General features: G+C 38.4%; 1 protein-coding gene across 3 annotated transcripts in view; it reads right to left on the bottom strand.

Moving 5' to 3' along the window:
• KHDRBS2 (KH RNA binding domain containing, signal transduction associated 2) overlaps positions 1-26312 on the bottom strand; it is a 362102-nt gene that overhangs the window by 244530 nt on the left and 91260 nt on the right. For 2 of the 3 annotated variants that reach the window (XR_014225083.1, XM_082252045.1), the window contains exon 2: positions 1249-1376. The exons of the other annotated variant lie outside the window; for it this stretch is intronic. Coding sequence is in view for 1 of the 2 variants with exons in the window: in XM_082252045.1 (XP_082108171.1) it covers positions 1249-1376 (128 nt within the window). In the remaining variant the exon portion in view is untranslated. The remainder of the gene's footprint in view (positions 1-1248; positions 1377-26312) is intronic. 3 annotated transcript variants of the gene reach the window in all.

The following is a 26312-nucleotide window of genomic DNA, read 5'->3' on the forward strand; positions in this document are numbered from 1 at the left end:
CTATACAGTGAGTAGATGGAGCCGTGTGAAAGTGCCTGGAGTCCGGTCGGGAAGAGAACAGAGCAGGCAGGTATGCAATGAGGCCAGAGTGGTGAAGCGCCTGCAGGCCTGTGAGTGATGGAGGTGAGTATAGGCCCTGATAAAATGGCGGCCGTCCTCTGAAGTCCACAGAAGTGGATGTGAGAGGCAGCTCCCGCGGGTCCCCGGGTGTCAGAGGGGAAGGAGATTGTGTCTGTCAGGGCACAGGGAGCGGATGGTAGATCTCCTTACCGGGCGGTGATTGCCAAGGCCCTCAGATGCACAGCACATGAGCCAGCGGTGCTACGAGTAGGCCGCTGGGTCCGTAGTGCGGCAATCTGGTCACCCAGAGACGAACTGAGGGTAGCGGTGGGTAGCCCACAAAGTGTACCATCGATGGGTGCAGAAATCTCCTTGGCACCAGGCACAGCTATGCAGATGGCACTGGATTGAGTGGTAGACGCGGCGGAGGTCGGGGACTACACGTCCAGCGCAGCTCACGTCCGGACACATCCCCCTTTATTAAAGATTTGTCTGCGAGCCAGATGCAGCCATCAAAAGAGCCACGTCTGGCTCGCGAGCCATAGGTTCCCTACCCCTGGTCTAGTGTAAAGATTTTGAGGGGGTGACCCCACATCATTTTTTTTTAATGTTTGCTCTGGGTTCCGCTTAAAATCCATACCAGACCATACCCCCTTTCCTGCTCTGCCAGGCTGCATGCCCAGATAAGGGTCTGGTTTGGATTTTGGGGGGGAACCCACACTCTTTTTTTTTTTTATTTCACATGGGATTCCCCTTCAAATTCATACCAGACCCGAAGACAGCTTCCCGGCCCCAATCCTAACAACCAGCTTATACTGTGCCCTGGTTGCGCAAAGCTTTGCCCAATCAGAGAACAAAATGCAATGTGCAGCACTTAGTGCATTACCGGACATTCAGTGGTGTGAACACCCACCAAACACCCTGAAAATTCAGGTGTTGGACGAACAGGCTGAACAGCCAATGTTTGGCCAAAACTCATGCTGGGGCCAAACTGTGAACCCAACACTGCAGGCTACATAGAATGTAGTTAACGTGGACTCTCTAATAAATTATGCTTGTTTACGTGTAATGATTTCATGTAAAGTAAAATGATCGTATATTATTGGATAGATTAACCTCACAAACAAAAGCACACATACACCATTTGAAAGCCACACATATGACCTTTTCTTGTATAGAAAGAGTTACCTTTGGATACTGTTTCACTGGTATCAAGACTCGTTCTGATAGCTTAATGTTTTTGTTACTGATTATGTCTAAGTATTTCTTTTCTTCCTCTTCTTTCTGCCCCACAGATTCTTTAAACTTTTGTATTTCTGTGAACAAAAAAAAAAAACTTTAAGTTCACCAGCTACAACAGATCTAGTTAATGGAATTCTTTACATTCTGTATATCTGCATATTCACATCTCTATTGCTATTGATGTGTTGAATTAATAATGCAAATTATGAAAGTTGATACTAGCTAATAGCCCTAGCTCTGTGATGGAGATAAATGTTCACAAACTGACCTGATGCACTTTAGGTTTAAATTAAATTGCACAGCGTATTTAATAATAAAAGTTAGCATAATTGAATAGTTAAAATAAAAAATATACATAAAGGCTCTGTTTACCCTAATACATTTTTTTATGCTTTTTGCAGAAATGCAGGACATTATTTTTAACATGGGTTCCAATGGAACTCATTTACATCAATGTATTTTTGTGACTCTGCATTTTTGAAGAGGGTCGGGGACTTTTTTAAAAGCAAAACGCTGTTTTGTTTTGCTTTTTTTGATCAATAGACTTCAATGGAGGACCTGCAGAAAAACATGTATTGCATTCTACTGCTTTTTTGCTGCAATATACATTTCTAAACTGCCCAACAACAAATTTGCCTAAAAAAAAAAAACAAAACCCATAAAATACAATAAAATATGCAAGATGCAAATGGTGGCAAAATTGCAGTAAAATCGCAGTTAAAAAGCGCAAAAAGTACAGCAAAAAGCACTGCAGAAATGCTCAAAAGCAACATGCTTTTGTGTAAATTGAGTCTTAAAAGCATGCAGGCATCACTGCAGTTCTCCAGCCCATCCACTCCTATCAAAACAGCATGAAAACATTGCTTCCTAAGCCTTGGTTCACACCTATGCATTTTAAAAGCTTTTTGCAGAAACTCCTTGCAGTCCTATTAAGATGGTTTCCTTTGGGATACATTTACATCTATGTTTTTTTTTTTTTTTAGTTGCTGCGTTTTTAGAGCGTTTTTGCGCGATTTTGCAGTGGTTGGTGATTTTTCAACCCACCCAACAACAAATTAGCCAAAAAAAATGCAAAATGAACCGCAAAAAGCACAACAGAAATGGATCAAAAGCAAACTGCATCATTGTAAACCAAGCCTAAATATCTTTAGCAGAACACTGATTGATTACAGGAACCGCTCTTTAATACAGTATTTCCAAATATGCAATAATATTTACACAATGTAGTAGTATTAATAAAGGGGATGCAACCTAAAGAGGAGTTAGTTAGACATAAAAAAAAGTAAGATGGAAACTTTAATTGTTATACAAAGCTGAAAATACATTTTTATTGAGCTTTTGCAATGTAAAATACCAAAAGGTAATGCAAAAAGTGGTACAATAAAATGGAGGCATAGATAGCAGGATTACAGCATTTACCACAAAAAGACATAAGACCAAGTCCAAACAGTCACATACCTATGCTCAATCTACTCCAACAGAGGGCACAAATTACCCAAATTCAAAACAATGGAGTCACATAACACTGATCAGTAGGAAAAAGTGTTGCGTATGTAGTTGCACACCCTGGCGGAGGGGAAAAAGGAGAGAGAGAAAAAGAAAGAAGAAAAAAAAAGAAGGAGAGGAAGGGAAAGTGCTCTATCTCCCAGCACAGGGGGGTCAGAAACTAGAAGAGGGGGAGGCAATAAAAACCTTCCTGCCAAAAGGCAGCCAAAGGAAGGACGGAGAAGGGGGAAGAAGAGGACTAGGAGGAGAAAGAGAAAGGGGAGCTTGCCTAAAGAAAAAGGAAGGTAGGAAGAGGAAAAAGTATCCCTTGCCATTCATTTCTATCCAGCTGCCCCAGATCACATTGCAACAATAGTCATATCGACAGCAGGGAGCATTCCAGACCCATATGGTCATTGTAAATTATCCAAGGGTCCCAATCTTCAGGAACTTGGAGTGGGTATCCATTATGATGGGCATGAGCTTCTCATGCACCATAATGCCCATGAGGCACTGTTTTGACTAAGTTTGATAAATCTTCTAAAGTAGTCCTTTTTTCCATGATTGAAAGAGCTAGGATATGTGTAGTTTAAAATTAGATTCCACATCTATATACTGTACTGTCAGTTTACCTACATTATTTTAAATGTTATATAGATGCCAGCCAGCCAGAATACACAAGAAAAAGGAAAACCACCTCTTGAAATTGAATCCCCATAGGGTATTTGAAAAGCTATTATGCTAAAAGACTACCAGTAACATTAAGGTATATGCTTCCCTAATTGCTCGTTTGTACAGGACCATTTGGCTTTATTCAAACTATCTGGCCTTTAAATTAATGAGTGCTCTATGGAAACTAAGAACAATCCCTAAGTTACTTAAAGCGTAACTCTACTTTTATTGAGAAAAAATTACTCCCCTCTGGGTGATCTATTTACATTGCAAGGATTGTAACAAACTTTGTTGCAGATTCCTACCTTTTTTTATTCTGAAGAAATCACTGTTTGTTTCTCTGTGCCACTGTGCTGAGTGGGTCAAATGGGAGTTGTTTCATAATTATCTGTCAGCTGTGTAAGTTGCAGAGCTCTAATGAGGAAATCTGCTGGGCCTGTGTCCCTTTAGATGTGTTTCTATTTAGAGTATCTCACCAAAAATTACATTTTCGTTGCAGGAAATGCCTGAAATCTGACTTGTATCTTAGTGCAGACTTCTGGGAAAATTGGTGAGCCAATCACACAAGCAGGAAATTATGTTTATGGGGTGTGGTCAGTATACATTCTGTGTACAGAACATCTCCAGGTTGCCATATTGTATTGCATTTTCAGAAAATTACAACAGCTGCAGATTGAATAGGAAAGGTAATTTTTATTAACATTCAATTACAATATGATTTGTGTTGCAATTGTATATGCTATACTATTTTTTCTTTATTTGCTATTTTTTTTCCCCACGAAAGTGGAGTTACCCTTTCATTCAAAGGGGAGAGGAAAAGTGCCACTCTGTATTCTAACAAGTTAAGGCTCTCCTAGCTTTAGATCTACTTGTACAGCACATGTTTGGTGGATTGATCTCCCATACAGACATCCAGGGCGAATGCAGCCCAAACTTATTTTGCACTGGATGTGGCTTTCTGCAGCTATCATGTATATACAATTCCTAAATATATCTGCATAGCACAACCTGCTAAAAGCTAGCAAGTGTGGTAGCACTTTAAAGATAAGCATCAATTCAAGACTAGTTACTGAAGAATTTCTGCAGGATTTTGGGTCAACTTATCCTATTCAAGCAGAGCTTGCATTATTATATATATTATTGTTTAAAGTGATTACATTAACCACTTTACCACCGGAGGATTTTGCTGTCTTCCGTCCAGGCCACTTTTTGCGATTCGGGGCTGTGCGACTTTAACTGACAATTGCGCGGTCGTGCAACGCCGTACCCAAACGAAATTTACGTCCTTTTTTTCCCACAAACAGCTTTCTTTTGGTGGTATTTGATCACCTGTGCGATTTTTACTTTTTGCGCTATAAACAAAAAAAGAGCGTTTATTTTGAAAAAATAACAATATTTTTAACATTTTTTTATATGAAATTCCCCCCCAAAAAAAAATGTAAAAACCAATTTTTTAAAAAATTTTTGGCCAATTTGTTTTCTGCTACCTATGTTTGGTAAAAAAAATCACAATAAGCGTATTTTGATTGGTTTGCGCAAAAGTTATTGCGTTTACTAACAAAGGGAAAGATTTCTGTCATTTTTGGTGTTTTTTTTTTAACGCGTAATGGCGGCGATCTGCGATTTTTTTTTGCGGGACTGCGACATTGCGGCGGACAGATCGGACCCTTGACTGACATTTTTGACACTTTTGGGGGTACCAGTGACATTACTGCAGTAATCAGTGCTATATATATGCACTGTTACTGTAAAAATGACACTGGCAGGGAAGGGGTTAATTTTATTGGAGAGGGAGGGGTTAATGTATGCCTGGTGCTTACTGACGTGTGGGGGGGGGGAGGGGACTGAGTGAGTCATGGACAGATCGGATGTCCAGCTATGCTGAACAGTCCGATCTGTCACTATCTGTCACTATGGAGATCCGCCCGCTTGTGTTTACACAGGCGTGCGGATCTCCACACTAGATCCCCGACGATCGGGGGAAGAGCGGCGGCGATCGCCACTGCTCCTCCCCTGGCCCGACTCCCGCTGTGACTGAAAACAGCGGGAGCGAGCCTCCGGCGGCGCGCAAGCGCTGCCCAGAAGGGGGAGTGTCTGACAACGTAGTACTACGTCGTCAGACGATAACGAGCCACTCTGCCGCAGTAATATTACTGTGGGCGGTGGTAAAGTGGTTAATACAGTATGACTTACAATATTTATAAGAAAAACAACAAAAATCAGCCTGACTTGCTATTTGTTTATTACAGGTATTTGTATAGCACCAACGATTTACACATATATTGTACATTCACATCAGTCCCTGCCCTCAAGGTGCTTACAATCTAAAGTCACTAACTCACATGCCAATTTAGACAGGAGCCAATTAACCTATTAGCATGCCTTTGGTGAGTGGGAGGAAACCCACACAGGGAGACCATGTAAACTCCAGGCAGGTAGTGCAGTGGTTGGAATTTAAATCAATGACTCTATTGCAGGCAGGCAGAAGTGCTAACCACTTAGCCACTGTGCTGCTCCACAATAAAAAGGAGTTAAAAATATTCACAAGTGAATAATTTATGATAGCATAAATTTAGTGAATGTTCACACTATTTATTATGTGAAGATTCTCATTTCCTTTAGTAAATAAGCCAAAATGAGTTCTGTCTCTTCTAGACAGTTTTTCAATCTCTTCTCTCAGTGTGTCCTGATTGTGTCTAGTTCACAGTGGGATGTCATGCTCAGAATGGTATAACCAGCAAATATTAAAACTGATAGGCCCTGTTATAAAACTGTAAAATGTATAGTTAGCATTTTCCAGCTCAGAAACTGCAGCATATACTGCCTGTACATTTGTACTGTCAAATTCTCAAATGAATATCATCTCAACTAGTGATAAGAATAACATTTATTGCCATTATTGTAAACATTGGAACCTATATGCATAAAATGTATCCAGAAAATAATGCTTTCTTTTGTTTTTAATCTAGGGTAATTTAGTATGAAAGACTGCAAGAGCCATGAACTTCTAGTGTATGCACCTGCATACATCCCAACACTTACCAAGAATGGATTTTTAATTACAAGACTTGCTCCAATGTTGAAACAAGTGACAGTTGGTTGTCTACTGGTAACCTGGTGTGGTTGGGTAAATTTTACCTTGAGCTACTGAACACTGTAAAGAAGATCTTTTCAGCAATAAAGACACATAGACAGAGGTAAACATATGATAGGCTAGAGCTCCGTCTGCTGGCTTCACATGAAAATAAAAATACAAACTTTTCAACATTTCATATTTACTTTTTGTTTTACTTTTCTAGCCTTGATCATAATATATATATATATATATATATATATATATATATATATATATTATAACACTTTTGCTGCCAGAGTTATGTTTTCTTTTCATTTCGTACACACATACTACGCACATTTTGTAAATTAAAACACACAATCCCAAAACAATTTTTTTTCGGAAATAGAGATTCTGTAGAATAAAGTATTGCAAATAAAGTTATCACAAGATATTTGTGTTATTGTTTATCAAATCTATCATTTCAGTAAAAAAAAAAAAAAACACAAATAATTTTTAGTGCACACAAATACAATATAGGCCGTAATTTTTGGAAAAGATGAGGATGTATTGAGTAAGTGGGCATCAAGTATGTTAAGCCTCAAAATTGAGTGCAAATTGACAACCTCCTACAAGATATCATAGTGCAGGTGACATATTCTCTAATAGACCATAATTACACCCCTGCACACTGTTAAAGCTGAGCAAGCAAAGATTTAGAGAAGAGCAGGTTCATAGAACTTGGGAAGACCAGCCCCTATTTTCTCTGACATATGCCATTGAAGTCTTGCCTGCTGCTACCATAACCATTATGGTGGCAGCAGTGCAGAAATGTAAACATACTTCTAGCTCCTATAGTACTCAGGAGTTTGTTTACATGCAGGCATTGATGCCACCATAATAGTTGCAGTGGCAAAAGGGTTAAAGTATAAGTAAAACCCAATTAATAAACTTTAACAAGTTGATGTAATTTAAAAGTAATTTCAAATATTTTTAAATCTGAATCTTTCAATAAAATAATACATGTAAATCCAACATGAAGGATCTTGTTCAGACATTTCCTGTTACAGAGTGACAACATCTCCCAATTAATCAAATCACATTCCTATTATATATTGCATACCAAAACAATGATCTGTTAAACCTTTGATTGTTAATGGCATTAAATCGGTCACTGCCCATTTAGGAGAGAATTTAGATTTCTTTTTACACGATAGTGTAGTTAATCCACAAGCGTACCTAAAGGATACAAAGGATTTATTGGTTCAACTTCAACAGATTACAGGACTATAGGAGGAAGTTTTGCTTGTCACAGCTGATGCCGCATCGCTGTATACAAGTTTTAGGAATAAATACACAGAGGGGTTCCTAAAATGGGCACCAGAAAAGAGGCAGGACATTCCCCCGTTGCAAAAAAAATGGATGTACTTTTCATTTGAAACATAATAGTTTCTCGTTTAAAGATAAGTTCTACTTACAGTGTAGTGGTGCCAAGGGAGCCAAGTTTGTGCCAAGCTTGGCAAATATATCCATGGCAGAGTGGAAAGAATCATATTTTTGTGAATAGAATACCTGAACTGTTTTACAAGAGATTTATAGATGACCTGTTCATGCTGTGGGCAGGAACAGAAGAGGATTTATGTTGGTTTCTATAGGAATTAAATCCCAATACTAAGAATATCAAGCTGTCATATAACTATAGTTAGACTTTTTAGACACTAAGATGGAAAAAAAAAAAAAAAATACATATATATATATATATATATATATATATATATATATATATATATATACATTATGCACAGTAGTCATTAGGAGACTGATAGAAACAGTTATTTACCCATCTATCAAACAAGAACATCAATTTTAATTTGGGATTTCTCATTTCTCAGCATAAGGTGCTGTTTTGTTATTGTCGGATCCCCCACCTCTCTTCCAATAAACAGACCTCAAATTCCTCTCCTTTTCACATCACTCAGCAGACATATTATAAAAAAAAAGAGGGAACTTCCATAGCGTAATATGGTATAAACACTTTAGTAAAAATTAATAAAAATCCACTAACAAGCAGAAAAAAACAAAGCTCCAACTCCTCCCAATTCGACAATCTACTGCTCTGCCAGTCCACTAGTTGCTGTATGCAGACTGAGTAAATATGTGCCCTGTCCTTTACTGTGTCACATCCCTTGCATAATTTCCGAATAGGCATTTGATGTCATGTCCAGTTACCATGTGGCCACACCCTAACAAGTTCTGTCCTTTCAACTTCTTTACAGGGGTGGGCTGAGGTCACAAATTCTACTACAGAACAAGGGATTGTCTATAAAAAAAGTGTTATCCATCCATCCAATCACCTGTATTCTGTGCTGTTTAAGCCCAAATCTACATATTTTAGGAACACTTAGCTGTTGAGTGTATATCTATCGGTGATGGGATGCATTGATCAAGTCACAGTGGTGAAAACAAATATATAACAAGCTTGTGTCGGGTTACTAGTGGTGTAAGCCCACAGGCAAGCAGATGACACAGGATCCCCCAGGGTGTGGAATCTAAGGACCAGCCAGTGTTCTGCCAGGGACCCCTTTACGGGAGTTTGGACTTAGCTGCGTGCTGACCCCAGGTCACGACCACCAGGTTCACCCTGCTCGCAAGGAGAGTGCCCAAAGACACAGTGTAGTCACGGATATAATCTTTCCTCCACCACGTGCCCCTGTCCCTGATCTCTCTGTCAATATCGATGGCATTACTATCAGCCCATCCCCGCATGCCAAGGTCCCAGGCATTGTTCTGGACTCTGAACTCTCTTTTAAGCCCCACATCCAATCACTGTCCAAATCTTGCCGCCTCAACCCCCGCAACATCTCCAAAATACGCCCCTTTCTAACCAAAGACACAACAGCTCCTAGTTCACTCCCTAGTCAACTCGCGCCTCGACTACTTCAATTCCCTTCTCATTGGCTTACCTATACACAGGCTATCCCCCCTTCAATCCATCATGAATGCTGCTGCCAGACTCATCCACCTTACCAATCGCTCAGTGTCCGCTGCTCCTCTCTGTCAAGCCCTCCACTGGCTTCCGCTCACCCAACAAATAAAATTCAAAATACTAACAACATCTTACAAAGCCATCCACAACTTAACCCCCAGCTACATCACTAGCCTAGTCTCAAAACACCAACCGAATCGCTCTCTCTTCGTTCCTCTCAAAACCTCCTGCTCTCTAGCTCTCTCATCAGCTCATCCCATGCTCACCTCCAGGACTTTACCAGAGCCTCACCAATCCTATGGAACACCTTACCCTTATCTATCCGATTATCTCCTACTCTATTAGCTTTTAGAGGATCTCTGAAAACCCTCCTCTTCAAAGAAGCCTATTCTACCCACACCTGACAACTGTACCTCCATTTTCTCCATCAGCTCAACCCTCACAGCTATTGCCTTTTGTTTTACTTGACCCACCCCTTCTAGATTGTAAGCTCTAGTGAGCAGGGCCCTCTAGTTCCTCCTGTATTGAATTGTATTGTAACTGTATTGTCTTCCCTCTTATTGTAAAGCGCTGCGCAAACTATCGGTGCTATATAAATCCTGTATAATAAATAATAATAAAAAAATGGAGCAAAAGGAGAGCCACATAACGAGCCAGGGACAGTGTGGGCAGCAGACAAACATAATCAGGAGAACTAGCTGAGACAGTACACAGGAGATCAGTCCATGAGAAGTCAGGTTAGGAATGATTGTACGGAAGGGGCTCAGGAACAAGTATTGCTCAAGCAACCAGAAACTGGTCTGAGTGGGTTTCAAATAGGGAGACACATGGGAGGCTGGACAGGAAGTAGCAGGAAGGAAGGTATATTACTCTTAGGTGAAGCGGGCGACACTCATAGCTGCTAGGTCAGTGCAGCAAGAGCAGCAAGCTTGTGGAACCACAGGTGTCAGCAGACCTACAGCAGCAAAAGGTAAAAAACGTATGCAAACAATAAGACACAGATCATCTCCGCAGCTGATCTGTGACAGCTTGATTATAACTTGCACATAAAGAGTTAAACATCTTGTGGACTGAGCTTTTTTTTATTAATGGACACTGTATGTATTTGTCTACACAGAGATCGTTATATCTGACAAGGGATAACCTTATACATATGAACATCTCCCAATTGTGTTACTTAGTTATTAACCTGACAGAATTTCTGATGGACACAACAATTGGCCATTTAAACACAAATTATACAGGCATTGCCAACTGATGTCCCTATCAGGAAACCCACCTGGAGAAATGTAGCCGTCATATATGCATACAAGAAGTGGATGCACAGAGGCTGCAGTTTATGTCAGCGTTTACCCACACATGTGTGTCCATTGTATTTTCTGAACATGAACAATTCACATTCAGAATATACCTCGGAGACGCATGTACAGGTAAATACCAATGCAAAGAAAATGCATTTACCAGAGCGTAGCTGCGTACAGCCATTCACTTGTATGAATGGAAAAGCACTAGGGAATTACACCAGACATCTAAAATATCTGTGTAAGCCCTGTGTGCATGAATCCTTACAGACATAAACCCTACATGTGTGGTGTTTAGGATTTATGAACTTAGTATATAAGCCATTTGAATCATTCCAATTAAACTGTATAATGAGAATGTAAAAATGTTAACTGAAATTCTTCTTTCAACAAATTCATTTTTAATATATTTTTGTGTTTAACCTCAACGTCCACATAATTAAATAAATATGTTATTGGTTTTAATTTAAAAACATGTACATTAAAGAAAATAATGTCATCCGAAACATTATACTTCAATTAAGTTTGTACAATAAACATTGTCTAAGAGCATTAAAAGAAAGTTATTTATGTAGCAAAAATGTAATTTAATTTACATTTATAGCTAGACCCCAGAATATTTAATGGCTTTAATATTATACTATTACATTATCATTTGTTATAATAAATTTTGGTAATATTTTAATATTCTGTTAAGAAAAGAAAGAGAAGAGCAGAATTACTTGCTACCCCAAAAGCATCTTTATTATACATTTGTCAATGCAAATCAGAAGAATACTACTGATTTTGCTAAACAGAAAGATATGAAAATAATTGTTGTATTTGGGAAAGCCTTGATGTGACCAACCAGAATGACAAAAAACTCTCACACATATTTACTTAATAGATAATAACTATTAAATGACATGTAATACAAAATGTTTTTCTTGTTTTGAATACAGTAAGTAATGGTTACGACTATGTTAGGTCCTTGTAGGGGAGATTTCCTTCACTTTCTGTCTCAGAAAGAGAGAGTGAGGAAGTGAGGGGGTGTCCCATCCTATACATTTGTCTTCAAAACAGGTGCCCCTATTGGAAGTTTTTTTAATCTTCTTGTTCCTGTGGCAAAATAAAAATTTAACCAGGATCAATAGTGAGGGTAATCTCCTCAGTGGGGACACAAACAGCAATAAGAATCAGGCAGGTGTTCTAACCCTTCCACATTCCAACTAAAACTGAAAAAAAACATTTGGCTTTGCATACACTTTAAATGAAAACCTCTGAAAATGCATTTTGCCTTATGTTCTCTGTTTTAAGTAATTTTCAAGATAATGAGCAGGAACCAGCATGCAGAATAGGATAGTTAATAAATAAACAAATAAAAGAATGAAAAATGCCACTGTACATGCAGCTATTGAGATCAGGGATAGCTTGATCTAAAGCTCTTTTACTATTTACCATTAGCCGACTGGGCCATAGCCAAATGACGGCTACAGCGCGGTCGGCTTATTCTGGGAGGGCGTACAATGATGTCCTCCCAGAATCACGCTCCCGCTTAAAACGGATCGTGGTAAAGGGCCAATGACAGCGGCCCTTTACCATGTGAACGCTCCATTCAATGATGGAGCGATCACTTGTCAACAAACCAGCGCATGTCCGGGTTCATTTCTCTCCTTGCACACTGTACACAATGATCAGTACAGCATGTGAGGAGAGGAGAGAAACTGCAGCTGCAGCGATCCTCTGCCTCCTCCATACCTAAATTATGCCCATCCGTGCCTCATCCATGCCTCATCCATGCTTCATCAGTGCCACATCCATCCCTCATCCATGCCACATCCATGCCTAGCTGTGCCACATCTGTGCCCACCCATGCCACTTCAGTGCCCATCCATGCCACATCCGTGCTCAGCCATGCCACATCCATGCTCATACATGCCACGCCAGTGCTCATCTGTGCCACATTGCTCATCAATGCCATGTCCGTGCTCATCAATGCCACATCAGTGCTCATCTATGCCACATCCATGCCACATCAGTGCTTATCCATGCCACGTCAGTGGTAATCTGTGCCACATTCATGCCACATCAGTGCTCCTCCGTGCCACATCTATGCCACGTCATTGTTCATCTGTGCCACATCAATGCCACATCCATGCCACATCAGTGCTCATCCATACCACATCAGTGCTCATCCGTGCCACATCCATTCCATGTCAGTGCTCATCCATGCCACATCCATGCCATGTCAGTGCTCATCCGGGCCACATCCATGCCACATCAGTGCTCATCCATGCTACATCCATGCCACATCAGTGCTCATCTGTGCCACATCCATGCCACATCAGTTCTCATCAATGCCACATCAGTGCCCATCCATGCCACATAAGTGCTCATCCATGTTACATCAATGCCACGCCAGTAGTCATCCATGCCACATCCATGCCACATCAGTGCTCATCCTTGCCACATTAGTGCTCATCTGTGCCACATCCATGCCACATCAGTGCTCATCCATGCCACATCAGTGCCACTACAGTGCTTATCAGTGTCCTACAGTGACTCACAAAATTGTAAAAGGAAGTCAGAAAATGACAGTGCTCCCTGCATGTTGGCCCTCTGTATGTGGCCAGGCTGTGTAAAAGTGTCACACATGTGGTATCGCCATACTCAGGAGGAGTAGAAGAATGTATTTTGAGGTGTCATTTTTGCTATGTACATGCTATGTGTTAGAAATATCTTATAAATGGGCAACTTTGTGTAAAAAAAATGCGTTTTCATTTTCTTTACACATTTTCTAAAAACTTGTGGAAAAAAATGACATGTTCAAAAGACTTATTATGCCTCCTAGATTATGTATTGGGGTGTTTCCATTGTCTTGGTGCTCCAGGACCTTCAAAAGTGTGATAGGTTGTCAGGAAATTATATGTGTAATTTTTGCTTCTAGAACGCCTGATGATGCTACTTGGATATTGGGCCTCTGTATGTGGCCAGGCTGTGTAAAAGTGTCACACATGTGGTATCGCCATACTCAGGAGGAGTAGCAGAATGTATTTTGTGGTGTAGTTGCAAGTATGCCTATACAGTGTGTGAGAAATAATCTTCGCTTTGCATTAAAATGTGATTCACTCAAAAAACTCACCATGCCTCTTACTAAATACCTTGCAATGTCCACTTTCCAAAAAGGGGTAGTTTGGGGGGTATTTGCACTTTATTGGCTTGTTAGGGTCTCCACAAATGAGATTGCCCGTCAGTACATGAGGTGTGATCAATTTTCAATGATGGGCACCATAGCTTGTAGACTCTATACCCTTCAAAAAGACCAAAAAAAATGTATACTTATTTGGGTTATTTTTACTAAGGATATGTAGCAGTATAAAGTTTTGCCAAAATGTATGAAGAAAAATGACTAGATTTGCAAAATTTTAAAACCGAAACAAAGAAAAATGCATTTTCTTTACTATATGTTCGGTCTTTTTTCATTTATAGCGCTAAAAATTAAAAAAATCAATGATTAAATACCACCAAAAGAAAGCTCTGTTTGTTTGAAAAAAAGGACGAAAATTGAATATGGATATAGTGTTGCATGACTGAGTAATTGTCATTCAAAATGTGAGACCACTGAAAGCTGAAAATTGGTCTGGTTAGGAAGGGGGTTTAAGTGCCCAGTAGGTAAATGGTTAAGTATATGTACTTCAACGTTCATAGTCTGGGCATTGAGGCATTTAATTTCCAATATTTTTATTAAGGTTTTATTAAAAAAATTAAACAAAACTTACAACAGTGCAAAGTGTGCCCATAGGGCTTAATCATACATGGCAGAAATGGCATAGCAGCTTCAAAACAGCATTGAGGCATTTAAGGATTAATCAGACTTTTCACTGGATAAGACTGCTAAAGTTTAATTACATACTGTAGGTATGTGCTTAAGAATGTAAAGCATTTACCTACAGAAAATTCAGTAAAAAAATATGGTCCTTTTTTGAAGCAGTTAAGTGGTTCACACTTGCAGCCTAATTAGGTAATGAAATATTGAAAAACATTGCAAATATAAAATTGATAGGTTAACCTGTAAGCATCAAAATAAACAACACAACAGCATTAACAACATGTACCTACTTTAATCTAATGTACTTTAATTGATCCTGTCAACATTGTTTATTCTCCTTTCTGCACTGATACTTGTTATGTATAAAATAGGTTTCATTAAAGTGTAACTAAAAGCAAACTTTTTGTATGGTTTGAATAGAGTTTTTATTACTGTCTGTGACCCTGTTTGGGAGATTCACCCTCCGAAATTGTCCTGTTTACCATTATCACTGAAACTGAAAGTAAAAGAAAATACCAAATTTTGAGTTGTCCCCAGGAAATAGAATTGTGTGCATATCTTCCAAAGGGGACATTAGTGCTGGTGACCCTGGTGACTACAAGGAATTTCCTCACTTTAGAGGGATCGTCTTTCACTTCCTGTTTTGACTATGGCACATGAAATTAAGGTTAATATTCATAATTATTAAGATTAATATCATTATTAAGGATTTATATAGCGCCAACAGTTTGCGCAGCGCTTTACAATATGAGGGAATACAATACAGTTAAAATAAAATTCAATACAGGAGGAATTAGAGGGGCCCTGCTCGTTCGAGCTTACAATCTAGAAGATGGGACAAAGATGGCAGAAAAAAATCTGAGAGAGGTTACATTCCTCTCTTACCATATCCAAAATGAAAAAAAAAGTTTTGCCTTTAGTTCTACTTGAAAGCGTAACTTTACACTAAAGGGAAAGTTCTCTTTTATGTCCTCCTCCCCTCCCTCTATCACAATTGCCACATTTAAATTTAATGACTTGCCTACCAGGCAAATTCTGACACTTCTCTCCCACATGTAAAAAATCTGCATTTTTTTTTCTTGCTAAAAAATTACTTAGAACCCCTTAAACATTATGTATATATATTTTAAGTAGAGGCCATAGAGAATAAAATGGTGGATGCTTCAATTTTGTTCTGTCACAAGGTATTTGTGCAAGCTTTTCAAATGCAATTTTTTTTAGAAAAAATACACTTTAATTAATTTTAGTGAACACAAACACAATATAATACCCAATTTTTTGTTAAAACTTAAAAAATGATGTTATATCAAATAAATAGGTACTTAACATGTCACGGTTTAAAATTGTTCACGCCCGCACGGAATGGTGCCAAACTACAGTAATTAAAAATCTCCATTGGCAAAGCTTTAAATGTCTTTACAGGTTACCAGTTTAGAGTGACATAGGTGGTCTGGTGCTTGAATTATTGCTATCACTTTGACATTTGCAATGATACCGTACATGTGAGGTGTAATCACCATATACTTATGCATGTGGGACTTTCGTAAGCATTCGGATTTTCACGCTAGAAGGGGGGATGGTGACACCTAAAAAATGTTTTTATTATTATTATTATTTATTTTATTAAAAACTGTTTTTACACAGTTTTTTAAATCAACTTTATTGCTATCAAATGGGATGATCAATATCCCTTGTGATAACATGGGCCATGACAGGTCCTCTTTTCGAAGAGATCTTGGGTCTATTACACCCCAGATCTCTCCTCTGGCCTACAATGCAGTAGATCAGACACAGATCAGTCGGATCGGCTGCTTTCCTGGCCGGTAGCAGCCAAGTAAGCAAAGAACCAGAAGTGACTAAATCTTCATCGCTTATGGTTTCTGGGGTCACAGAGAGGGAGGAAAATGTCAGTTCCTCTCTCTCTTTGCAGTGCACAGAATGCTGCCAGAAAGGCAGTAGAAGTGATCGAGTGACTGCATAGTCATGAGCTGAATGACTTTTGCATCAGGGTCTGCAAATGTTGATACCAAGATGATGCCTGTAGCTGCAGGCACCATCTTGGTATAACTACTTAAGCCCAAAGACTTCATATGATGTCCACTCAAGAGGGTGGGTGAATTGGGAGGGTGAATTTCCTTAAAAGGGGCAAAGACAGTATTAAAAACGTGACAGGTGCTCTAATCCTTCTTAAAAAAAATCTTGCTGTTACTTACACTAAAAGACAAGACAGGACTGCCCTTTATCACCCTTTTTTCCTTGGTCATTGAGCCACTTGTGGCCCTACTTAGATCTAATGCAGATGTAGTGGGTCTTAAATATAGTCAGCTTTAGGAAAAGCTCATGCTCTAAGGTGATGATATGCTGCAGCTATGGTCATTATCTCCCACTTTGGAGAGTGCTCTGGATTAACAATTAACTGGACCAAATTGGTCTTACTGCCTTTAGATGGCTTTCTGGACTCTACGCTGCCTACATTTTGTCCAATTCAAGTTACAACTGCATTTAAATATCTCGTAATTCACATCACTTTTAATTTACTAGAATACTGTTGTTTGAACAATATGCCTTTACAATCCCATTTCCATGAAAAGGTACTACTCTGGAAGAAATTATGGAGGTCCCTAATTGGTAAAACTGATCTAATTAAAACTATTCTAATGCCACAATTATAAAATTTTCTACATAATACACCGGTTGTAATTCTGTTAAAGATTTTCCATAAAATGAATACTATTTTCAGATCATTGTCATGGCAATCACCAAGAAGAAAACTAGAGGAATTGCAGTGCCCCCAAGATATAGGAAGTGTACCTATCCCCAATCCCTGATTATATTATAATGTATAGCATCCCAACTGCAACACATGACAGGAGGGATGGTGGTGCCTGACCATGATTCTACCCCATTCAGTAATTCCACACTTGACTAAAACTTAGGGCCTAGAATCCCAACTACTATGCAAGGCTAACAAATGCATGCCTACCTACAAATTCATGCACAAAATGTGGACCAAAACTAAGCAGTTACAAAATGTAACAGGATTCAAGAATTATAGCACTTAATGGCTCAACGACTCCTACCCAGACCTGGCCAAGCTTCAATATAAAGCAAAATGGCATAGAAGAGGATTGGGGGCTTTGAAGTTTCATATAAATGATTAGAGAAAATCTGTACTATTCGTAAAGTGGTTGCAAGGGGAGGCATGAAGGGATAGGGAGGACGCCTTACTTAGAAAATATGTGTCTCTCATGTGAGAGAGTAGGTCGGTGTTATAATACACCAATAAATTCTGCCTCTGATAGAAGCAGTATTAACTGCCCATTTGCCTGCAATGGTTCAGGTATTTTTTTTTTATTATCATGTACTATGTATATTTTTCTCGTGTTTTTTTTTACTTTCTTGATTTATTGTTTCATACCCCCTCCCTTCCTTCCAGAAAATCTAATAACAAAAATACTAAAGATGAATTTGGATAATATTTTCAATAAGGATATAAATAACTGTATAAACCAAATACAGATACAAAATTATTCTAAATTAAAAAAGAATACCGGCAAAATAATAAAAAAGATACATATTAAATGCCACTGACCATTTTTTCAATAAATGCCAAAGGCCTTAATAGCCCATATAAGAGAAATACATTATTGAAAGAAGCTAAATTAAACAATACTGATATAATATTTGCTCAGGAGACACACTTCTCTATTTCAAAGTGTCCACTTTTTCAGTTCGAACACTTTCCACACATATTCTTGGCCAACAGCCCAAAAAAAACGAGCGGGACCTTAATTGCGATTAGAAGTACAGTTAAGTTTGAACACATACGTACTATTCAGGACCCTACGGGACGCTATATAATATTAATATGTAAGCTCAATAATTCAGTCTTTACGTTGGTAAATTTGTATGCTCCTAATACCGGTCAACGTCGATTTTTATCACCGCTTTTACAAAAAATTAAGGAGGAGAGGAAAGGGGCCTTAATAATAGGAGGGGATTTTAACACAATTCTCGATATAAAACTGGATACCTCAAACCCCACTAGAAGAACAACACAGTCTATACTACCTCTATTGGCAAAATATGAATTATTCGATATCTGGCGGGCCATGCATGGTACAGAGAGAGATTACACCTTTCTCTCGCCGGTCCATATGGTCTACTCTCGTATAGATTTTTTTCTTACAGATAAAATCATGTTACAAAACATTCAAAAATCAAAAATTGGCACAGCTGGATGGTCTGACCATGCACCGATTATTCTGACCCTAGATGATAGATTGTCGAGTACTCCACCCCGACGATGGAGGTTGAATACATCATTATTACAGAACACCGAACTGTGCCAAAAAATATTGAGTGAGCATAAACAATACTTTGAATTTAATGATAACTTGGAAGTTAATAGGTTTGTATTATGGAATGCATATAAAGCATATATGAGGGGCATTTTGATCAAAATGTCATCGTACATTAATCGACAGAGGCGAAAAAAGATAGGAGATATCATGGATAGTATAGCAATAAATGAAATAACAAATAAAAAAAACCCTACGCTACAAGGTACACAAACCATAATAAAACTCAGACAAGAATTAAGGTTATTATTATTAAATAACCAAGAATATAATTTAAAGGTCCTTAAAGCAAAAGAATATAGCATGGGTAATAAAGTGGGGCGCTGGTTAGCTAGGAAAGTAAAGGCAAAACAAGTTACTAAAAGAATTGATGAGCTCATACACCCTATTACACATAAGAGACTTATAAACCCTAAAGATATTGCAAATGCCTTCGCAGATTATTATCAATCACTGTATGACCTAAAAAAAAAAAAAACTATACACCAGCCAACAATAGAGATAATTTCAAATTATTTAGCACAGATTTCCCTACCTAAGCTTACGGAAGATCAATTAAAATCAATATCTGAACCATTTTCCATTCAGGAGATTAGATTGGTTATTAACAAGCTACCTAATCAGAAAGCATCAGGAGAAGATGGCTTCTCTAACGAATATTATAAGAGTTTGTCCTCAGAAGTGGCCCCCCAGCTAAAATCGCTATTTGAATTGGTAGCCACTACTGGTTCTTTCCCGTCGGAAATGTTGAAGGGGTTAATAGTTACTATCCCTAAACAGAAAAAAGATCCTAAAGATCCCTCATCCTATAGGCCCATTGCCTTACTAAATACAGACATAAAGATTTTTGCAAAATTGGTCGCGAATAGACTACAGGAGTTTTTACCTCACTTGGTACATGCGGACCAAGTGGGGTTTGTGCCAGGGAGACAGGCCCCCGATGGAACTAGAAGAATTGTAAATCTGCTGGCGCGGATGGGATCCTGTCGGACGCCTTCACTGCTCCTATCTTTGGATGCGGAGAAGGCGTTCGACAGGATCCATTGGGGCTACTTAGAAGCAGTTTTGGGTAAGTTTGGGATAGAGGGATGGCTGAAAAAGAATATAATGGCTCTTTATTCTGCGCCAACAGCGAATGTATCATTATCTGGATTGTTATCTAAAACCATTGGGATAACCAATGGGACGAGACAGGGATGTCCCCTCTCACCAGTTGTCTTCGCGTTGCTTATGGAGCCTTTTGCTCAGAGCGTTAGGGACAACACGGGGATAACTGGCTGGAGGGTCGCTGAAATAGAACATAAGATCAGCTTGTTCGCTGATGACGTTATGTTAATCATCACAAACCCACTCTCTTCCTTGATAGAGGTTGAGAGAATGATAAATGAATTTAGTGCAGTGTCATTTTATAAATTAAATATTACAAAATCACAAATTATGGGCATTAATATCACCACTTTGGCACAAAAACGGATAAAAGCGAAATTTTCATTCGCATGGTCTCCATGTATACCTTTCTTGGGGATTATCCTAACCCCACATACTTCCCAGCTTTACGATCATAATTACAAACCGTTTTTGGATAACCTATTATTACAAGCTAGGGATTTAAAAATACAAGACTTGACCACAGCAGGAAGAGTGGCTACATTTAAAATGATTATTTTGCCTAAATTACTTTACTTGTTCCGTACATTGCCAATTACCCTTCCATCTCAATATTGCACTTCGGTTCAAAAGCAATTTAACCAAATTATATGGCAAGGGAAACCACCTCGATGCTCATCCCTTATTATGAGGAGACATAGGAGGCACGGAGGGATGGGGGTCCCTTCGGTTCTCGCATATTATAGAGCATCTGTCCTTGACCAATTGAAGTATTGGTGGTCTCCTGAGCAGCATAAAAGATGGCTGAGAATAGAGATGAACGACTGTAAACAGGAGAACCTTAAAATCACAATGCTGGCTGTAATATTAGGAGCCGAGGTTCCTGTTATACAATCGATAGTGGCTAAAACAGCCCTAACAGTTTGGGCAGAAATTGTAGGAAAACTACTAGAACACGGGAAGATGTGCGAATTCCCCACTCCACTGGCAGTTCTTTCGTGCTTTATCCCTAACCTTGATATAAACCTATGGTTAAGAAGTGGTGTTGATAGTTTGAAAGATTTGTATAGCGACACAGGTATCTATTCATTTGAGAGTTTGACAGATCGGTATAAAATACCATCATCAGCATTAATGAGCTATTATCAAATACGTTCGTTTTTACAGAAGAATAATCTCACTTTATATCTTAAATTACCAACTACTATGTATAAATTGTATCAAGAACCAATGACTACCTCTAATGGTATTTCAATTATCTACGATATACTGAATAAACATAATATTTACTCTAAATCCACTACTGTTTTGAAATGGGAGAGAATATTGGGGAAAGTTTTTCCCGAAATAAGCTGGTTGAAAGCCTTTGATATTACATACATTTCATCCAAATGTATCAACCATTGGGAGTTATACCAAAAAATCCTGAATTTTTGGTATTTAACTCCTATGAAATTGTCGAGATTCTATTCCTCAACATCAGCATTATGTTGGAGAGAATGCGGTGAGCAAGGATCGTTATTTCATATAATCTGGGACTGCAGATCGATTAGAGCATTTTGGTACAGAATATTCTCCCTGGTATCAGAACTGGTGGGAAAAAATATAGTCCCGAACTCCGAAATGGCGATCCTTCACTTAAATATATACGAAATTCCCCTGGAGTTCCGAGTAGTAGTTATGCATCTCTTATTAGCGGCAAAGCTTTTAATCACTAGAAGATGGAACTCTCAGGAGGTACCAACTCCATCCGACGCGGTTGAATTATTAAATCAACAATGTCAGATGGAAAAAATTGTGGCTACCTTAAGTGCAACAAAGAAAATGTTTGAAGTTAGTTGGAAATCATGGTTAAATAATAGAAGATGCATAGTAACATTGGAATAGGATTAAAGCAGCTGGGATAATATAAATATCGTTAGGCAGTTTTAGACTTGCTTTACCTCCCTCCATAAAAATTAATGTTAATTGAGAGAGATTTTAAATAACGGTATTCTAAATATGGTAACCCCCTTAGTGGGAGTCAAAACTATACTGGAAAGAAGGGGAGGAGTGGTTGTTTCCTTTTTTTTTTTTTTTTTTCTCTCCCTCTGGTAGTATAATGTTATAACTGACAAATTTACTGCAACAATGTTGTTTTTGTTTTTTCTACTGGATTTTGTACTATTTTTTTGTGGTTTGTATATTATTTTGGTATGTGAAAAATTAAAATAAAGAGATATTGAAATAAAGCAAAATGGCAAGCCCATGGGATTGCCATTTACATCAAATATATGACAAAGACCAGTTCCTTCCCTTTACTTTTTTACAGTCCAGATATGGCCTACCAGATACCATGTATTTTATCATCTCCAACTTACCCATGCAATATGGGCACAAGGGCTTTTATGATACGTGGCACCTTTCTCCCATCCTTATAACTATATGAAATCCATCACATCTAACAAGAGATTTATCCTCAAATGTTTTGCAATGCTTCTAAATATATATTTGGAGAACCATCAGTGTAGGTGATGCAATACTTGGAAAAGGACGTGGACATAATGGAGGAAGACCAGTAGGAAGCTGTGCATCAATCTGTACAATTGAGTTTTTAAATGTGTCCCACTGGCTCTCCTAATTATATTATAGTTCCTAGAGCTAAACACTCCCTCGCCAAATTACATTACATGAGCTTAAGTACAGATGCCACTTGTAGCAAATGCAAAAGGGATCACAGAGATCTAATACATATGCTTTGCATTGTCCCAAACTACAACGTACAAACCACAATACAGTTGGACCTCAAACAATATATATTGGGTATATTAGATGATGTGGCCCAGCAATTAGATTTAAGAGAGGAGCTCTCCTAGCTGCTTTTCTAAATGCGTAAGCTAATGCTCCAGCATTGGAAAATTGGACCCTGCAGGAGTGAATACGTAATATAAGTGTAACTTTATGTTATGAACACCTGATATACCAACACTTTGGCTGCCCAGCTAATTTTCAAAAGCTCTGGAACAATTGGCTGACTACCCCTTGTCTCAACTCATTTGACCTTGTACTAAACAGACTGCTATAAAATCCCCATCTCACTCTATCTGGCTGATGTCTCCTCTATATTTAGTTCAGGAGGGTACTTTTTCTATATGATGACCCATTTTTAGATATTTTATGCTATACCAACATCTCGAAATGTAAGAATAGTCCTACTGAACATGCTGAGATTGTTTATGTTTCTATCTCTATTTTATTTATACATTTACTCATTTTGGGCAGGTATGATATCAAAGCTTATATCACCCTGTGACTTCTTATGAAATTTTGGAACCTTGGAGTGCTTTAGCAAACTAGTGTCTGGCATTATGTCAAGCAATGCTAACATATAACCACTTCTCAATTCTCTAGGGAATAAATGGAGAATTACTATAATGACAATGCTCAGCATCAAGGCAAATGAGATAATAATAATATTAATAGAAACCAGAAGGTAACTGAAATCACTGCTGTGCATAAACAATTGTCTAATTTTAAGAAGGGTTTACAACTCAAGCAAGCCATACATCAACAAGTCAAACTAAGTCTAAGTCTAAGTCTCTGAAAACATAGTTTACAGAAAGTAATAGTAGTGGTATATATACAGTATCTTAACTAAAAACTGTATATAGAAAATTTCATTAATACTCTTACATGATCCTTCAAATGGCCAATGACCACCATGAAGCAGTCACATTTACTTTCTCTCAGACTCAATCATGATGTAATTAAACATTTACAAAGCTTCATAGTTATCTTCTTTGACTGTTGAAACTCTATGAATATAATTTCTCTTTGTTTGAAGTTTCTGACTAAATAAATGCTGTGAGAAAAATCAGTTTGTGAACTGTTGTGAATGAAAAAAAAAAGTGAAATAGGTCAGATAATGGATCTTATTTTCTTTCACATGAATACTCTGTTCACCACTACTGAATATGTTTTGTTTTCTTATAGCCCTTGTGACTTACCATCTACATTTGGTGTTAAAAAAGAGTTATTAATATTCCACAACAGACACTATAATAAAAAATAACTTATTTCAATGTTTTAATCCCATTTTGTTTAAAAATTACTTTTCCTTTGTACAGTAGAAATTCACATTGTCTGTTACCAAATACTGTTTTTACAACTGACCTTTCACTCCCAAACATTAAACTTGCTTTTCCTTCATCAGTTGGAATTTAGAGCTAGATATCCCCTGACTCCTATTCACATCTTGGATGGTATGTTTGTGAACCTGAATAGTTTATCTTGATGTCTTGTAATGTTTTCTGTTGGCTTTCCCTGGAGCACATTTTCAGCTGTTTAATCTGCTGTAGTATTTAGCTTAGCAATTCAGATAGTGATTGTGACATTTTACCGCTAGACACTGTACCATGGAACAAGTCTATAGGAAACTGTGAAATGAGAACATATGGTTTGGAGGCTTGGCAGCCTGGGTTTGCATCTGGAAACCACACATTTATTTGTGCTACGGATTGATATGTATGGTAAAATGTTTTCAAAGTGTGTTTGTGGAATTCAGTGTTTCATGATCATTTGGCTGTGCTGTTCTGCAGTGCTGTCTACATATTCAAATCCATCTGTATGCCTAGGAAGTCTGCCCAGCTTTGGATTATTAGAGATTCTTTATTTTTATGTTTGTGACATGGAATAACCTCATCATAAGCAATAAAAAATGAGAGCCTCCTAGTAATCCATATTCCATTTATTTGGGAATAATATATATTTTTTTGTTTAATTGTGTCCCTTAAATTGTAAAAATAATTTCTCTGTATATGTTTCAGACAAGACAAAGAACCAATCATTGTTATATATTTTTTGCTTTATTTGTGTCCCTTAAAGATGTATAAAATATTTTTGTATATATTTCAGATAAACCAAACAACAAAGCATCTTTGAATTTGTGGCTGTTTTACAATTGTGCACAAAGAATACGGAGTTAACTCCTGCCTTGGAACTCTCAGGCCCACCTCTTCCTAGTGCAATAAATTGACCCCCCCCCCCTTCCCTCTAGTGTTTAGTGCCTAGCCTGTGGAAAGCCATCAGGTCAGGAAAATTTCTTGTGCTGATGTGAGGATAGGCCAGAAAAGGAAAATGATTGTAACTATTTAATAACAATTCTCTGTATTCCTGCCCCACCTTACGTCAGTACACAACAGAACATAGCTAGCACCTGGCAGAACCATGGGCGGGAGAACAGACAATACTGACAACACAGAAATGCTGCTAAGACCAAAGGAAATATATTTATCTTGCAAAGCGGCAGAAACTGCCACCAATCCAAATTGTGCAGATGCTACTGACCATACATATAGCTTGTAATGCCATGCAAAGGTCACACACAAGCTCCATCTAGCTGTCCTACATATGGTGGTGTCCTACATATTTGGTCCAACCCCTCTGGTTGAATAAGCTCGCACCTGCTCTTGTGGTCCTTGCTTTTTGTATGCCCAACTCTTGCTTTACCTTTGCTTGAGCTTGATGGTAAAATTAAAAAATTGTCCACCTTTCCCACATTCTCTGATCTTTGTAGGTAAACTGGTCTTAGCTTGATCATGCCAAGGGCACTAAATTTCTTCTGGTGTAGGTTTGCAAAATCTTGTACAAAGCCCTGGAAAACTGCTTCCCGATTCTTACGAAAGCTGGATACCACCTTTGATGTGAGGTTTGGTGATGAACGTAAAGCTACTTGGTCTGGCAAGACTACAAAAAAGGTCTCCCTGCAGGAAAATGCTGCAATGTCTGAAATTCTTCTGGGTAGAGTTGCAGCAACTGGAGAAAACTGTCTTTGCTAGGCAAATATCACAAATCTCCTCAAAATCCTCTCATAAGTACATTTCATGGAAGGTCTTCTGGCCTTCATCAGGGTTTGAATAACTTCACTTAAAAGAGTCTTTAGTCTGGCCAATTCAATAGCCAACAATTGATCCGCCAACTGATTTTGTTTTCCTGGCAAATAAACTGCTGTCAGGGCTTTCAAGTGAGTCACTGCCCATTGAAAATTTCCATCATGAGTTGCAAGGACAGACTCTTGAGGCCCCCTCAGTGGGCTATGTAGATTACTGTTTGAAAAGCTTGTAAAGCTAGGAAAGCTTCCTTCACATCCAGAAAATGTGAGTGTCTTTATTCTGCTGGGGTCCGACTGCCTGGATTTGTCTCCACAGACAGTGAGCTCCAAGCTCTGGTGACTGGCATCCATTGTCAGAACTACCTA

This window comes from Pelophylax lessonae, assembly GCF_965119305.1.
Source record: "Pelophylax lessonae genome assembly, chromosome: 3".
Lineage (NCBI taxonomy): Eukaryota > Metazoa > Chordata > Amphibia > Anura > Ranidae > Pelophylax > Pelophylax lessonae.